Genomic DNA, 18,136 nt, shown 5'->3' with positions numbered 1-18,136 from the left:
AATTACTCTTTCTACTTTGCTCCGTCAGGACCGGGCCTGACTTGACCCAGAGAGAGCCAGCTCTCGAAATTACTCTCCCGATTCGTTCGTCACGTTTGCCTTTGCCCTTGTGAAATCCGTTTTTTTCTAGAAAGAAAGAGAGCGTGAGAGGGATATGTATAGATTCGTGGTGTTGGTTAGGAGTTGTACGTATGGAACGATCGACCGAGACAGGTTTGGTGTTAGAGCCGGTGATTTGTTGCGTATTTGGACACTGGGGCACGCAAGTAACGCAAAGCAGCGCAATAGGCCGTGTCAACTTGGGTGAAGCACTGAAGCGGACGGTTTTTCGCACGGGCCGGAGAGATGCATATGGGCGTCACATCGCCGCCGACGCGCGCATTGGTTGGTTGGTTGGTAGGTTCGTCGCATGCGGAAACGCCGAAAAGAGGTTGAGAGTGAGACGACGCAAGCGGACGAGGTGTGGCGTGGACTAGTGCTCCCATCCAAACTCTGCACGCGGGCCACGCGGCCGTTCGGTGAGGACCGCGACCCGCGCTGGCCCAGGAGAAAGGCGCGTTTTGCACGGACGAGGCCGCCTGTCGGGCGTCGTTGTTTTCGGGGAATAAGTCTACTATACCTCCCTCGTCGCTTGCCCTCGGTCGATTTGCATCCCTCAGCCATAAAACCGGGTATAACGCCTCCTTCATCCGCCGTGACGACCGCGGCGTGAGGATGTTGTACACAAGTTGGAGGTGCAGCCACGACAGGAGAAACACCTTCACGGGCACATCATCGTCGGGCACCTCTGACGACGGCGGTGGGAGCTTCACCTCGGGCACCAACAATAGGGGCAGAACTCGAGCTTAGGAGGCGGAGGCCGAGAAGTGCGGGTGCGGGAAGACGGATCCATCGCCACCGACCTCTCCCTCTCCCCCTCTTCACGGATGTCGCCGGCTGTCAGTCTGTTTCTGGAATTCGAAGAAGAAAGGGAGACCAGAGAGAGAGAAAAGGGTAGATGTGCCCGCCGCCGCCTCACCGCTGGACTCCCGCCTCCCCCGCCAGCCTCCTCCCCATCCACCGGCTGCGCCTGCCCAACTGAGGAGAAAAGTGAGAGAAAAGAAGATGAGAGAGGAAGAGAGGTGGAGAGGGGAGGGGAAGAAGAGGCTGACATGTGGGACCCACGCTGAGACAGTTGTCACGTCGGATAAAATCGGAGTCAAAAACCGAGGGATCTAGTTTGCACTAGTTTTGTAAGTTGAGGGATATGTTGTATCCGGTTTTGTGGTTCGAGGAAGATTTTGTAACTCGATGACAAGTTGAGGGACCTTCGGTGTACCTTTTCATTCTCACGGCCAGTGAGAACAAAGAGCAGAAGAGGCCTCGTTTCTGCGGGCCATCCTTGCAAAGGCCTACCAAAGCTTCACTCTCAGATGGGCTGTCAAGCCCACCAATAAACTGGCACTCACATTTCACTTGGTTCAAAATTTCTAACAAAAATTGCTTGGGGAAAAAAAATCCAAATCCATGATTTAAAAGTCAGGCCATCTACTGGGCGTAAATGTTCTAATCCTTTCAGAAATCTGAATCTGAACTAATTAATAATCCAGTGTATCATGTAATGTCCCTTACATCTCTCTTCCTTACAGTACACAAACTACACATCAACCAACACCAATCGGAGGACAGCGAAAACACAAGAATCAATTGAATCAATGGCGTTTTTGTTCAAGCTCATTTCTCCTTTGTCTGCAAATGCTGCAGATCGATCTCCTCCTCTACTGCATCTTCAATTCTTCATGAACATCTTCAACTCTTCAGGTCATGACCAACACAGGCCGGACGCCATGACTAGAACAACGGTTGCGAACAAGCTTTCCCAGCACCGCCACCTCTTCACCTATGAAAAAAGGAACATGAAGATAAAGTGTGTGACACAAAGCATTACTTGTAAAGGAGGGCTAGTATAATCTCCAATACTGTCACAGCAGGTAGCTAACCTTTTGATTGATTACTAGCTAGTGCCAAGCATGATTACTCACTTGATGAGCAAATCTTTTTTTTTTTTTTTTGGTATGGAATAGCAAAGTAGGAGTATGATCTGGGAGCTAGCACAGCAGCATTTTCCCCTCTTTGCAATTTTAAAACTTGGTTTTGTACGTGCATACCAAACTTGTTACACATACTAATTAGACTATATTGATGATTTAAGTGATTAGCAACAGAAGCACTGCAAAGCAACTAGCTAGCGCAGCATCAACTGAACGTCTGAACCGACACAACACTGCATACTTAAACTATACTTTCCTTGTACCAAACTCAATCACAATTCATTCAATCAAGAACCATACTAATAACAAAAAAAAAGTAACCAAACAATGAAGTAATTATGCGGTTGCAAAATGTAATTATAATTAATTAATTAATCAATCAATTACCTTGTGTGCTGCTGCTGACACGGTGTAGAATCCAGTGCCCTGCCCTGCACCGTCCGCCCCTCCGGGCCCTTCCGCCACGACCAGCCCGCCGGCTCCGCCGCCGCTAGTGCCATTGGCTCTCCCCTTCCAGCTGCCGCCAATCGTCGGAGCCTTCACGCCGACGTCGTACGCCGGCGTGCCGTCGGGCTTGAACAGGCCGTAATGCCGCTCCGACGCCGGGCCGGGCTTCATGTCCTCATTGAACAGCGCGAACACGTACACCTGCAGCGCCTCGCCTGGCGCCGCCGGCGTCCCCTTCCCCTGCGCCACCAGCCGCATCAGGTTGCCGTTGTACCTCGCCGCGTTCTCCGGCGTCGCCCCGGCCTCGTCGTCGTCGCCCCGCGACGGCCACCCGGTCTCCGACACCCGGATCTCCACCGCCTTGCCGTAGTTTGCCCTGCAGATCGCGGCGCGCACCGCGTCCACCTGCGCGTGCAGCATGTTGTCGTAGCGCAGCCCCGTCGCCGGGTCGCCGACGCCGGCATTGGCCTCGAACAGCACGTAGTTGAGGTCCACGTGCTCCGGGTCGCCCTTGTAGGCGAAGTACGGGTAGGCGTTGATGAGGAACGGCGAGCCGGTCTTGGCGAGGAACGCGAGGAGGGGCGCCATGTACGGGAGGAGCTCGCGCCGGAACGCGGCGGAGGACGGCGGGAACGAGGAGGAGAGCACGGCGAGGGAGTGCGCCGTGGTGACGGCCACCCGCGAGGTGAGGTTGCACGCGGCGAGCGCGGCGTGGAGCGACTGCATCGCCGGGAGGAGCGACCGGAGCATGGCGCTGTCGTTGCCGGTGAGCACCTCGTTGCCGACGGTGACGGCGGTGATGGACGTCGCCGGGATGTGGGGCAGGATGTTGGCGCGCACCCACGCCGCGGCGGCGGACGGGTCGGCGGCGAGGCGCGGGACGAGGCGGTCCGGGAGGCCGACGGTGAAGTCGGCGCCGGAGCCAGCGAACGCGCTGAGAACGCGCGCGTCGGCGTCGTAGAGCTTCACCTTGGTGGCGTTCAGCGCGCGGAGGAGCATGGCCGCCGCCTGCGGCGGCGGCAAGTTATCGGCGACCTGGCCATAGTTCACCCCCAAGGTAGCACCACCCGCCGCCACCCCCAACGCCGGCACAACCACGGCGACGGCGAGGACGAGCTGTACACGAAGCGCCATGGCGGTGGCTCGCCGGCGGAGCAGTGGAGTGGGAGAAGCACAACAAGTGTTCGTGACAACGTTGGAAATGGTAGCCATAAACAAAAAGCGCGTGCATGCATGTGGTGTCCGAAACGAAACACGGCTGCTTTATAAGGAGATTTCGCTGTATTACTTTCGGCTTTGCGATGGTGAATCGTGTCACCGGCCGTTGGTTAAGGGAGGTTCCCTAGATCACGACCGTACATTTTTTTTCGTTTGGTTGCATAGAAGTATGTGCGTGTTTCTTCTCTTGTTGCTCGAACGACGATGCTGATTTTTACACTGTTGACATGGACAATTCAAAATGGGACAAAACTTTTCTTTTCATGCAATGTTGGATTTCCTCTAGATTAACGAAATCTGTATATATGGATATTAACGAAATCACCGTGCACGTATGAACGCTTCACTATTGTCGAATACATCGTCTACCGTTGAAGAAATAATCAGTTACAAATATGAGTATCCGTAAGTCTGGAACTTAAAAATTGAAACTACGTGGACAGATTCCAACATAAAGAATATAACAGTTAAGCCATCTAAAGTAACAATTGATTTTAGTTGCTAGTAGCAACTAGTAGTAAGAACTACGTTTGTCTTTGGCATCTGTTCTTTTCTTACGTACTATGCTTGAGAAGTCTGAGCTTTCATTGGATTCTTTTCAGTATACTGAATTAGCCCATTAGAGAAACCAACCTAGGATATACTAGTAACTTGTAATTAATCAGAACAAAGGGTGGAAAGAAAATTCATGTGTTTAAAGTGTAGTAGTGAATAAATAAAGGTCCCAAGCATTTTGTCCCAAAAATAGAATCAACCACCCAAAGCCACAACTATTTGAAGTGAAACGATCTGCTGTACGAACTTGAGACTCTTCAGTTCAGTTACATGTCTGAATCAAGTGCGTCGCCTTCAGTTTCAGAGCCAAGGTTCACTCCTCTCTGCCCTGCCGACTGAAAGAGCCAGGTCGGTACACAACATCTCTGCAAGATGTCGACGAACTTGTGGGAAAGAATTGGTCAATCGATCCCAATTTGAGCCAGCACTTTAGCTTTCCTCAACTACTTTTCTCTTGCTTGAGTGCAGCTTCTCTTTAAAATACAGTATCCCCCAACTCGCAGCTAGCTAAGCTAAGCTAAGCTAGCTGCCCATATGCATGACATTGGAGATAATCAGATTACACTAGAAAAGCAAAGAAGACAAGGGAAGGGATGGATGGATGGCTCCAAAAGAAGGTAAAGTATCTCGCATAGTGGCCAACTTTAAAGTGGTGGTTTGCATTGCAAACTTTACTTATTTGCGTGGACACTCATCGCACAGACCATAATTTCCTTTTCCCTGCGTCTCGATTCCGTCTACACGGTATAAAACGGTCGAAAGCTGCTGTGTTGAGATCAAAACGCAGAGGAAGTTTCAACAGATTCAGATCTTTCAGGGCACGAAATTAATTCAGACTAACCATAGTAATAGCAAAATGAAACTGAACACTCCCCCTCGTTGAAAATAAAAGTTAGCACAATGCAAAAGCAAAGAATCTTTCGACGCAAAAGAAGGTAAGCTATAGCCATGTGACAGACGAATAAGCAGCATACTCAGTGAAGCATTGTGTGTGCTGTATGGGCTCAAAAAAACATATCAGACCGGATGTTATGGGTCTCGAAGTACTTGTCGATGAGAGCTTGGACAGGCTGAGATATCAGGGCTTGATTCCAACTCAAGTCGGGATTGAATTAGCTCTTTATGGAATTTGATTCCAACTCAAGTCGGGATTGAATTAGCTCATTATGGAATCTACATAGGACAGATTTTAACTCGAATTGGGATGGATTTGGCCCGTTTTAGTACTTCTCACAGGCCTAATTTCAGCTTGCTTCGGCCTTGTTTGAGTATTTGGACTCGAAAGTCTAGCTCTACACTTTACACTTGGGACCACACAAGCTAAAAGTGATAATGGGCCTAATCCGGTGAGTGCGTGACAAGTTTAGCACGAGTTGCTAGCCAAGATAGGACTGCCCAGTGGCCACTTCTTCGTCCCGTTGACAGTCCACACTTGAAGTATGCTGGGGGCTCTCGTCGACAACCGCTCGATTATCTCATGAAAGGATTTGATTCCCTCATCTTTCTCGTTACCTAGCGTCTATGTTTGGAAAGGAATGCTCGTGTCTTCAAGGTTACAAGTATCAGAATATTAGGTAGTATCGAGTATCGTTTTGCTCAAATGAGTATAGTATGATATGATCGTATCGTAGTATCGGAATACTATGAGATTTTTTTAAGTTTAATTAATATTTATATTTAAAGCCATTCTATATAAAAAAAATATAGTAATAATATATGTCATGCAAATAGAGACATTTATCGAGAGAAACCACATTAGTTTTTGATATATTTAACTGATTTAAAAAAAACTTGAGCATATTTATTTACATTATTTTCAAACCATTTTGTTTTAAATAATATTTTGTATGATCGTAAGGATTGTAGAATCGGGATACTACCTAAGATTTCTGTAGATCCCCGTTTTTATAACAGGAATCAATCGTGTAAACAGTACCATTTCCCTGGATCAAGTAGTCTGATACACACGAACTCATGGCTGAAATATCAAGTGCACATACACGAGAGTCTAATATGAATTATTACATCATAAGCCCGCAGGCACAGTCTTAAATCATCGGATCAAGCGGTCCGGAATACATTCCAAAAACAGAAGTAGGTAAGGCGGCGGAGTTAAGGCAGCGGCACGCCATTGCCACAGGCAACGACCGTAACTAAGACCTACTGAGCGCCATCGTCTTCATCTCCCTCCTGGTAGTAGGCATAGGGATCCTCCGAAGCTTCATCTCCCGCTTCTGATTAATTTTATATTTGCAAGGGTGAGTACCAACCGTACTCAGCAATCCACCACAGCAATAATGCACATGACAGGGGTATTCAAAGGATGGCTATGGTTCTTTTGCGCAAAGCAAGTTTTGTAATTCTTTTCACAAGCCTAAGACCTAGCACAGACTGATCAAATTTTAGTACCAGTGTTCATATTAAACAATGACGGTTCTGTCCACCATCCATTGTGATCCCAAGGATAGCTTCCCGCCATTGAGTCGTCATGGTTTTCTGAGGACGTCCACATTCCCGCCTCTCAGGAAGTGGCTCCATCAGCATAGAAATCATCATGCAATATCCCATCCCACACAATTAAGAATTTAGAGTCTAGCCAAGTGTAATACATGTCCCGGTGCTCGATAACCGTGAGCACGGCTATTCGAATAGATTTGGTTTACTCACACTGCAGTGGATGTACACTTTACCCGCACTCCGCGACTGCCCAACACATGAGCCTCGTCCCAACACATAAGACGCGTCACGGCAAAGCTTTTCGATAACCTCGCATTGGCAGTACCCGCTCCATGAACTTTACATCCTCATACACTCTAGGCGTACACGGTTCCTAGCAGTGAGAGGAGTTCTGGCGCACCCGGGAAGGGAAGACTCACACATGTATTAAGTTATAATTATGTTTAGATTCTCACATGGCAGTCCTACCGATGGCGACACCACTGTAGACATCCGCCCCGCGGTCCTACCAATGGCTGCCCCACCGTAGAGCCCCTGCCTCACACATCAAGAAACCACTATGCATGGATACTGCCTCCGCTTAGCTATCTACTCCGCTAGGTCTATACCCATTCAAGAAGTACGGTTGTACGGGGGTCGTTTCATGCTTAACTTCATGGCTCGGTCCTTAATTGACCAGGGACGGCACTAGCCTTTTTCCGGATACCACCCAAATCCTCCATCCGCCCCAGTCGAAAACATTTGTTTAGTTTCATTTTTCTTTCACAAATCATGTCATCTATATCATGGCAATGTGGCACTCATGTCTCCACATGCCGTATCTCAATTACCTTCCCAAAGGTAATTGCCTAAGCATATAGCATTTGATAAATATGAGTATGCATAGATCTAGAGTAGCATTTCTAAGCATTTGTCATAGTTGACTAGGGACTCATACGTAAACATGGTTACGAAGGCATAAGGGGTAAACAATAATCAAAGCATGGCATAATCACAAGTAGGATGTTCATTATTGCATGCAATTCTATTTGTAAACAAAATAATTTCGTAATTGGGATCAACATGTTCAAAGAATAGTGATGACTTGCCTTGCTCAAAGTCTTGCGGGTCTTGGCCTTTACTTGGATCCGCAACTCCCTCGGGCTCTATAGTTACATGCGAAAATTGATTTGAATTCGGTTAGAATTCAAATAAAAATCCAAATAAATCCAAATGGAAGTCGAACGCGTAAGTCGATTCTTTTATATTAACTTTACTATTCGCGAACTAAGGCAAACCCAATTTCGATTTTTATATCCTAAACTATTTTGCGGGTATAAATATTTTGTTATCATAAGTTTTTAATTTAATCTACCCGAGCATTATATCCATTGAATAGGTTGGAAATTTCTATCGCAAGCTAAATATGGGACGGAATCCTAAAATTATAATATTATACGATTTAATTTTAGTCTAGGACTAAACGATTAAATATATTATACGACTAAAATTCCTAGTGATTAAATCCGAATTTATACCGTGAGTCGATTAGTTCTAGAGATTATTCAAAAATAATCTATAATAGTCTATAAAAATTCATCTATTTGCTTAGTTATTAATTACATCTAAATTACTACCGCGAATTGATTTCTTATAAAAATTACCAAGAATAATCCATATTTTATATCAAATTTCACAATCCTACGACTATAACTAATCTATAACTAAATTCTAATTATTTTAGATTTTCTAGACTTCCCTAATCTCCCTCTAATTTCCTATTTATTTCCTTTTCTTTTTCTCCCTTTTTTTTTCTTTTTCTTTCCTTTCTTTTTCTTTTCTTTTTCTCTTCTTCTCTCTTTTCCTTTCTTCTTCCTCTCTCTTCTCTCTTTTCTTTTCTTCTTCCTCCTCCCGGCTCCTCCCTACCTCTCTCTCTCTCGGCTCCCTCTCTCCCTACCCGAGCGGCGACGGTGGTGGACGCGAAGGGGGAACGGCGGCTCACCGGCAGTGGCGGCGACGATGACGACGGCGGCGGCGACGCGGACGACGGCGGCGCGGTGGCTCAAAGCGGCGGCGCGGCGGCCTAATGCGGCGGCGCGGTGGCGTGGCGACGGCGGCGTGTGGAGGAGGGGAAGAGGGAGAGGAGGAGGGAATGGAGTGGGGGAGAATGGAGAGGGAGGGGGGGGTATTTATAGAGAGGGGAGGAGGAGAGGGGGAGGGCAGCGGCTTATGGCGACGCGACGGGCGGCGCGCGGCGCGGCAGGCGGCGATGGCGACGGGCGGGCGGCGCGGCGCGGGACGCGAGGCGGCGATGCGACGGGCGAGCGGCGCGGCAGGGTGCGGGGCGCGAGGCGACGACGCGACGGCCGAGCGACGCGTGGGCGCGGGGCGCAAGGCGGCGATGGCGATGGGCGGGTGGTGCGGCGCGGGACGGCGACGGCGAAAGGACGATGGCGCGGCGACGGGACGAGCGCGCGGCGCGGCGACGGGATGGGCGCGCGGCGGCAGGCGGGTGCACGGCGCGGGGCGCGAGGCGGCGGTACGGGGCTCGAGGCGGCGGCACGCGGCGCGAGGCCGACGGCGACGCGACGGCGATGATGGCGACGGCGGCGCGGCGAGCGAGCGGCGCGCGGGCGGGCGGCGCGCGGCGAGCGGCGAGCGAGCGGCGCGCGGGCGGGCGGCGCGCGGCGAGCGGCGCGCGCGGCAGGGGAGGGGGGCGGGGCTAGGGGGACCGTGTCGAGCACCTGGAGTGCAATGAACAGTGACTTTTCTATTTTATCCTAATTTTAGCCCATTTTCTATTTAAATATAGCCGTATAAATTCCAATTTTGGCATAATTGGAGTTTACTCCATATTTGTGTTATCCTAATTAAAAATTTACCCTAATTTAATATCACCCATATTTCATTTATATAATTTATTTGAATTTTTAATTAGGGTTAATTCTTATTTCATCGTACCAAAATTTGATTATTGCTAATATGGTCGCGACAATATTTTATTTGTTTCCAATCTCACCTCGACCTTATTTTAAATCATATTCTAGTCATTTATTTTACTTATTTAATTTTGGGTTTTATTCCTAATCAATTGTTCTTTATTTGCGATTTATGAACTCCGAAATCCGAATCCAACAAAATAGTCGAACAAAATCGGCATGATGCAATTTATTTAAAAAGTTTTTGAAAATCCATATTTTTAGTGTTTTGATTTCATCGGTCGAATTTTTAGGGTGTTACAATTTCGTAGGGTCGTGTGGTACTTAAATAGTAGGATGAAGATACTATGAAAATTAGGACACTAGGTAAAATCGGTATCGTTTCGTCTTGATAGGATCGTAGTGTCGTAAGATATTAGAATATAGATCGGGATACTGACAACTGGTGTCTTTAATAAGGTCCTCTTCCAGGTGCATACATTGGTCACTCGTATTCCACAGGAGGGGAGGCTCTGGAGGGAAGTGAAGTCGAGTCCTCTAGCAGTTTTTATTGTTATATAATCTTTATCTCCTATTTTTCTGTCTTTTTGCTTGTTCAGGGTCTAGTTTTGCCTAGCTAACTGCCCTCCTCTCTTCCTGTGTAAAACTCTCATCACCGCTACAGCAGGTCATAATTGTAAATTTTTTATCTCCTGCTAATATATTGATGTGCATAAATTTGTTCTCCTGTCCAAGCACGTATATTGATGCTCTTACAAGTTTAAAAAAACACATGTACTGAACTGATTTCGTGTGTACCGGAAGCCCGGTCCAGCCAATCGCGCAGTGCGCGTTCTCGGCTTTTCCGCCATGCTCTCGCGGTGCCACACGGCCCAATCCCACGCTTCACCTCACCTCACCTCTCCTCTGGAAGGAAACCACCGGCCCAGCGCGCTCCCCGCTTCTCCTCTCGTTTTTGGACTTTCTTCCGTCCCGAGTCCCCGCACCCGCTGCGCGCGGACTCCCCGACCAGTCCAGTCCACGACACGCACGCGATCCACGCGCGCCGCGGCCCACCACCGGTGCTGCGAGCGGCTGACGACCCACCACGTCCGCCAACACCGCGCCGCCTTGTGACGTGCATTTGCCGCCGCGCCGCGCCGCGCGCTGCTTCCTGCGATGCGAGCCGCGCGGCGACGGCGGCGGCGTGGCGTACGTGGGTTGCTCCCGTATGCGTCCGGGCCGAGACGTCTCTCCACCCGCGACACACTGTCCTGTGCGTGTGACAGGCCAGACGGCGGCCGATCGACCGGATGGATGCGCTGATCCTGAAGCACAAAAATACATGTGCTCACGAGCCGCGACCAAACAAAGCTTTCCACCCATCGTTGCTTCTCTTCACACATGGGTTGCCCCCAACGCAGTCGTCACACGATCCTTCCAATGATCTGTCTTTTGTTGGTACTAGTTCACATTGACAAGTATACTCCCTCCATAATCATAAAGAAAGTCGTTTAAGATAATGTTTAAGTCAAACATTGAGAATATAAATCATGAATAACTCTTAAGTTGTTGAGTTTGAAAATGTAAAAATTATATGAATAGATTTGTCTTGAAAAATACTTTTATAAAAGTATACATATATAATTTTTCAATAAATATTGTTATAGAAACAGTAAGTCAAAGTTATGTTTTGGAGACCGTGTCATTGTCAAAAATGACTTTCTTTACAAGTATGGAGGGAGTATATAGTACTAGTAATAGTAATGATAAGTATACAAAGACTCATAATTTTTTTTAAATAATGAAATAAAATATTCGGCCTTTGCTCAAACGAGCTACAACCAATTAATACAATGACCCATAATTAAGCTCATGGAGAAAACAGTGTGCAATTAATTATCACAACCAACAAGAATCACAGCAACAGTAGCTTATGACCTGATTCATAGGACACAAAGGGAGCAGGGAGCAGAACACGCATCACCATTCTATCAGATGCGTGCGTCTTTAGGCGATAAGAAACACAAACATAGGATAGGTTGGATGAACAACGCCATGTTTAGGTATCTGCAAGCTACATCGGCGACAACGCATGTTTTCTTCGGTCAGTTAGGCCTTTTGCCGATGATGCCATCTCCTTTTCTTATTTTCAGGTATGCAACTTGGAACATGGCAGATTAATTCGGTATATCCACAGGAAAGGGGAGAGGATGGAATTAGGTCTCAATTATCAAGTAGGTCACAGCATTCTCTTTAACTCTTTGCTGATTCAATAATGCGAAAAAAGAGACCACTTGTGACGACGTTAAAGAGAGATGAAACTAATCCAGGCCCTTGAACTAATAGCTCCACTTAGGATAGCAGCCGGGGATATCATTTTCTTTATCTGATAAGATTTGATACTAGTTATTATTTCAGTGTCTTTGTCGATATCTTTCCCTAGGACTGTAACCAACAGAGAACGTACGTGCTCTGTGACAACTTGCACATGTTTAGAAGTTTCTTCAAGAAAACTTTACGTCATTACGTAGTAAAACCTTTGACCAGGTAAGGTAAACACACGTGCTAACCTAGCTTCCTGGAAATGACAGCTGCAGTAACACATGCGAATCGCAAGCAGAACCACCGAGCTTAACTTTGCATAGTAAAATCGAAGGTGCATGCTGACGGTGCTTTTATCTCCTTTTCGCTTGTCGATCTGATACCAACCAAATCTGCATTAGAAGATTCAATTATTTATCCCCCAAAACATTAGCGTCAGAGTTTGTCGCCGGAGATGCAATCGTTGACGGGCCGGCCGGTGACGAGCGACACGAATCTAGGCACGTATGTACAGTGCTCTGCAGATTGCGTAGATAAATCGCGACAAGACGCCGTTGCTAACTGTTCAGAGAATCAGAGCTAAAGGTTAACTGGCCTGACGCTACACTGTACTGAAAATACAGTACTGTAGTACTTCTGTAGCCGTAGGCTCACGTTATTTTTCAGAAAGTTATTTTTCTTTGCTTTGCTCTCTGTCCCACTCCCACGGTCCTTCGAACAGGAGGGACATTTTGATTGGGTGCTAAATTTTACGACATTTTGACATCGACTGCTGATTAGTTTAAGCAAGCTTTTGGTTCGTGCTATTACTATGATTTGTAACACTTTTTTTATATAAATTCAGACTACCCCATCACAGTACTACATAATCGATTTTTTCGAACCAAACCTCCTACATACCGTAGGCGGGTCATAATTATCCCCGCATACAAGAATCGTTTACTGGTGTCAGTATAAAAACCACATACAAAAATGCATCATAAACTTATTTTTGTCACAGCCTAGCAGGCCACATTTTATCAACACGGTTTTTGCAAAGTGACGGTGGCATACAAGTAATCCCATCATCCACTGATACAGTCAGCCATCAATTCATCCTACGAGAGTAGTTTACTAAGATTTGTACCTTTTGACGAAATTAACATGTACGTCTTAGTCCTGAAGGCATTGTTATGTCATAGTCTCAACTTTCGATCACCCCTTCCCCATAAAAAGGAAACTCTTAAATCCCATTCGAATCCGCCGGGTGACCCTAGGTTTATCCCGAGTCACCAGATATATTAGAGTGTCGCCCTGAGGTGACCACGACGTATTGTAAATCTCAGCTTGTTCTTTTTTCTTCGTATGTTTGGTTACAGGTGTTTAGTGGGTTTCTCATTTTTATTTTTCACATAAATTTTTAATTTTTATTATATCTATATCTCCACTTCCTCAATGGTTAGATCCGAATCAAATGGCCCTCTCACCTCCTACTTGATCAATCAAATGGCCCTTTTTCAAACCAAGGATCCAACTCGATGTTTGGCACCACTGTATGATGGAGAAATTGCATGTGAGATCCATGGTTTTAGAAGATGAAATGAGATTTTAGAAGAAGAAAAAATCGTGTAACCTATGAACTGTGTAAAACCAAAAAAAGTGGGTCACCTTCGTTTACTAATGACTACCCCTCCATCCCAAAAAAAAGACCATTCCTGTGTCCAGATTCGTAGCTAGGAATTCGGTTTTTTAGACGGAGTAGTATGCACTATGTGTATCTACCTTTTCAAAGGAACATGTTACACCAATTTCACAAAACCCTACAGGTAAAGATATTGTTTTTTATTATGGAGGAAAATGTTGTTTTGAAAACACTAAAATTTTGAAAAACGTTCACGACTTTAGATCTTTTTCCCTTCTGTTGATAGTATGTACCAATATATTATCTTTATCCTAAAATATAACTATCTAATATCGAATAGAACATATCCTATTACAACGAATATGAGCATATGTTATAATAATACTTGATAAGTATGACACTGATTGCCTGTAGAGCAATTCCCCAGCATATATTGTACTAGGTTGAGATGGAAGGGGAGGGTAATCCACCACGTATGTAAAGAAAAATGGCTTTAGTGTATGTTTTCTTTGCCTTCTAGATGTGATGCAACAGAGTGGTGGAAACTTTGTCTCGCTCTTCAATCAACTTCGCATCAAGATTTCATCAAGATTTTTAGTACTTGCTCGGATGTCAATAACTTGACAATAAATGTTTCTAGATACGAGGCAAAGGTTTACGTTTCCTCCCATGATGCTAGAACGTCCCTCATCCAGGGTCCCCGGCGTTGTCTTGTATCACCCCTTGAGAATCCAACTCATTGAAGAAACGAAGCTAAGAGTAGATCTCCTGGAATTGGTTTCACAAAGGTGATAGAATCAACGGAAAAAAAATTATAAATATACTTATTTTTTTAATAATTTATGTTTATATACATGTATGGGGAGGTTTTACAAAAATATACTCATCCAACAACGGTTCCACAGATTCAAAATGCGGGACCGACGATCCCGCGGGATGGTCACGTGGAACCGTCGTGATCCCGCAGCTCCAAAACGCGGAACCGCAGTGGCCAGCGACTTCAGCACTGTGCAGCACAGTTTATACACTGTTTTGACCCTGTACAGCACTGTTCATACACTGTGCATGCCCGGTGCCGCGCCTCTGTTGTGCGGAATTGACATGGAACTGTGTAAAACAGTGTCAAACAGTATTGAATATAGTGCCACGCAGTAAAAAAATGCTGGCGCCACCGTTCCGCACACCAGCATTGTGGGAGTGTGTCGGTTCCGTGTTACCGGCATGCGGGACTGGCTCCGTCCCGTAGCCCCGTTCCGCGCGAAGGCCTTGGCCGTCTACTCCACCCTGCCATGCCATACTTTAGTTGCGCTCCCGCAGAACTGATCTGCGGATTAGATATATTTACGCAAATTTTTTATAGTAGTGTATGTAAACACAAATCTTTTTCAAAAACATGGATATTTTCAAAAAAATTTCTAGAATCAACACAAAAGGTATATATCTCCTTTGTTCCAAACATGACAACAACCCCTTCGATCATGTGCAAGCCCTATGGTATAAATAATTATACTCTAACATCTGTTGATTTGTATATGCGAAAGAGTGAGACCGGTAGTGGAAAGTCACGCAACAAGCCAACGACCGGTTTGAGAGTGATCTCGCACGCGCTTGCGTTTGCGCAGCCCCCACGAAATCTCAGCAAACGTCGGTCTCGCGGCGGGCGGATTCGGGGCCCCGCCCCGGCCGGCGCCCGGGCGGCATCTCGCTTCCCCCGGGTTGCACCCTCCCCGCCCTGGACGATCGACGCCCGCTGCCGCCGCGGCGGCACATGGCGAACTCATCATCCAGCCGCAACGCGCGGCGCGGCGATCTCTCGCGCTAGTAGGGGCGAGGTGTGTGTCTCCATGCCGGGCCAGTCTGCTCCGTCCACCTGTCCGTGCGTATCAATCAGCGAGAGACAGCGAGAGGGGGAGGAGGGGGCTACTTTCGTTGCTTTTACGTAGTACGTCGTCCTGTTCCAACGTTTTTCTCGGTTTTCTTTAGGCCCCTAGGCCGGCCGGGCGTCCGTCACGTACACAGCATCTAGTAGGCGGGATGTATCATGCAGGGATGGGTGCACTGACTTAACGAGTCGTACATGTTTCACGGGAGGAGTATTAAATTGTACCGGTAACTGAAAATATTGTCTCGATCGTATGAAATCTCATCACATTATAATTAACGGATTTTCTAACGTTCTTTGACGAAAAAAAAATCGACGAACAAAATAAGATTATGGATCATCCGATTGGCTTAAATACTTGCACACCAGTTTCCTCCTAGGCTCCTAGCTTCGGTGACTCACAGCAACTCTAACGACCCTTCCACGATACAATAGAGTAGCGGGCTTGACCAAAATATGATTCAAAATTAGGGTCAGAATGGGAGGACAAAGCTGGGTAGAGTGGAAGGATGGGGGAGTTTCTTGGTTTAGAGGGCTGTGATGATGGGGAGCACTAAGGTGATAGTTGTGCCAGTTTCGCGGGGTTGTTAGTGAGCACTGAGTAGTGGGTAGAATCCTTGACGATGGCAAGGAAGAATGCAGATTACGAGGTGACGAATGATGGTAATATATCTAGACAAATAAGAGCAGGTTAATAGAGGAGCCGGCTGCCAGCTACAAAATAATCCACCTTAGCAAAAGTAAATAAAAAGAAGAAATACTACTTAAGCTCATCATAGTTACTTCTAATATTTTATTCAACTAACTGTGCACATCAATCGGCTTAGCTCCATCCAATTGGCTGGCCATACCCTCCCACTCGTGGGCCCCACCACTTTGCGTTGGAGGCTGTGCTGGAGCTAGTGCTAAATGAAGCGCTCGCCTTTGCCTTTTCTAACCTTCTCTCCCTTCCATGTCATCACAGATATAATATTTAAAGTCTTACCGTCTACTATTATACCTGCTCTAAGACGACGGAAGGAATAACGTGGAGGAACGACAATAAGAGCAGGTACAATAGCATGCTATAAGCCAGCTATAAACATATTTTAAATAGATAAAGGAAGAGAGAGAAGAGCAGCGGCCTACATATCTGTAGCCAGCTGCAGCACGGACTCTAAGACGTAACATGTGTATGACAAGTGGGACTAGGTATTAATAGAATAGTAATCAACTATTGTATGAATCAGCTATTATATTGGCTCTAGATAATTTGGAGCTAGTAGTTGGCTATACTATTAAACTTGCTCTAAGTGGCGCACGAGGCAGGATCGAGCGGAGCAATATGGTGGTGGCGGCGGCTAACTATACCCTAATACGGGCCAATTAGACGAGACGTGAGCTGTTTTATTTAGGAGGGTGGTGATGAAATCTAGGTTAGATTGTTGATCCAAATGGTTTAGAATTTGCAAGGCTTGGACATCAGTTTTCCTACACAAGTTACATATATACACTACTGGAGAAACTATCTTGGATCGATCGCCCAAAATCCACAATAGTCCTGTTCGAATAGGAACCGGGACTAAAGATTATTTTTAGTCCTGGTTCAAAATGTTGTCAGGACGAGTCAGGGCCCAATTATCTTTAGTCCCGGTTGGTATAAACAATCGGGACTAAAAACCCCGAGCTGCGTGCCTCGGTCTCGGTCGACAGTCGTCGTCATCGATCTTATCCCCCTCCCCTTCCTCTCCCCTCTCATTAAATTAACAACCTCTCCTCTCCATCTCAGTCATCTCCCCTCCCCTCTCCCCTTAGCTTCTTCCTTCCCCTCCCCCTCTCCTACCCCTCCCCGCCTCCTCCTCTCCAGGCGGCCGAGTTCGAGCGGCGGCAGCTGGCGCGGTAGGCCGCGCGAAGGGCGGGCAGGCGGCGGCTGGCGTGGCAAGCCGCACGGATGGGAGGGTGGCGGGCAGTGGGCGACGGCGGCGCAGCGACAACTTGATTTTGTTTTTTTTTAGAAATTTGGGATACATTGGATCTGAGAATTTTTAGAAGTTGTGTTTCATTGGATCTAAGAATTTTTAGAAGTTGTGATTGATTTGATATGTAATATATTTCTTTTAGAATTTGAGATGTATTTTTTTTTTAGAATTTGTGATGTGAATCTATGTTTGTAATGATACTTTGATTTTGATTTGGGGATATGGGGATCAACTCGATTTGGGAAGAGATTTGTGCAGTTCCAAATCGATTTGGGAAAAAATAATGAAAAAATATAGTAGCCAACCGGGACTTGCGCTGCCATCTTTAGTCCCGGTTGGCATCGATGTTTAATCCCGGTTATTTTACCTAGAACTAAAGATACTCATCTTTAATCTCAGATTCCTACTTCCGATTGTAAAATCAGGAGTATAGGGGTTACCAACCGGGAGGAAAAAGGCTTTCTCTAGTAGTGATAGGTAATATCTATAATAAATCTTCAGTTTTTTCATGTGAAAATCGCGGCACTTGCAAGTGGAATTAAACTCTAGTCGTAGTAAACATAACAAAATCCCTGGTAGATATTTGTCACTTAGAAAGTGATGAGAACGCAGTGAAAAATGTAACTCTGTCCGTGGCGTTGTTCACATTTTTCTCCTTTTTGGTGCGGAGGCACGCTAATATCTCTTGACAAGAAACAAGACATCAAAATTGACCTCTCACATAAAATCTGTCCTGCACGTACGTA

At 46.5% G+C, this 18,136-nt stretch overlaps 1 protein-coding gene across 1 annotated transcript; it reads right to left on the bottom strand.

The window, feature by feature from the left end:
- Positions 1–1,455: 1,455 nt before the first annotated feature.
- Positions 1,456–3,708, bottom strand: LOC127775857 (glucan endo-1,3-beta-glucosidase 14-like). The gene is made up of 2 exons (XM_052302168.1): positions 2,418–3,708; positions 1,456–1,879 (listed from the first exon to the last, which is right to left on the bottom strand). Exons 1-2 carry the CDS (start codon positions 3,687–3,689, stop codon positions 1,802–1,804), a joined length of 1,350 nt encoding a protein of 449 aa, XP_052158128.1. The 5' UTR covers positions 3,690–3,708; the 3' UTR covers positions 1,456–1,801.
- Between the last annotated feature and the right edge of the window lie 14,428 nt (positions 3,709–18,136).

This window comes from Oryza glaberrima, chromosome 6 (genome assembly GCF_000147395.1).
Source record: "Oryza glaberrima chromosome 6, OglaRS2, whole genome shotgun sequence".
Classification (NCBI taxonomy): Eukaryota; Viridiplantae; Streptophyta; class Magnoliopsida; order Poales; family Poaceae; genus Oryza; species Oryza glaberrima.
The sequence above is the reverse complement of the archived record's forward strand: the minus strand, read 5'-3'. Positions and strand labels throughout refer to the sequence as shown.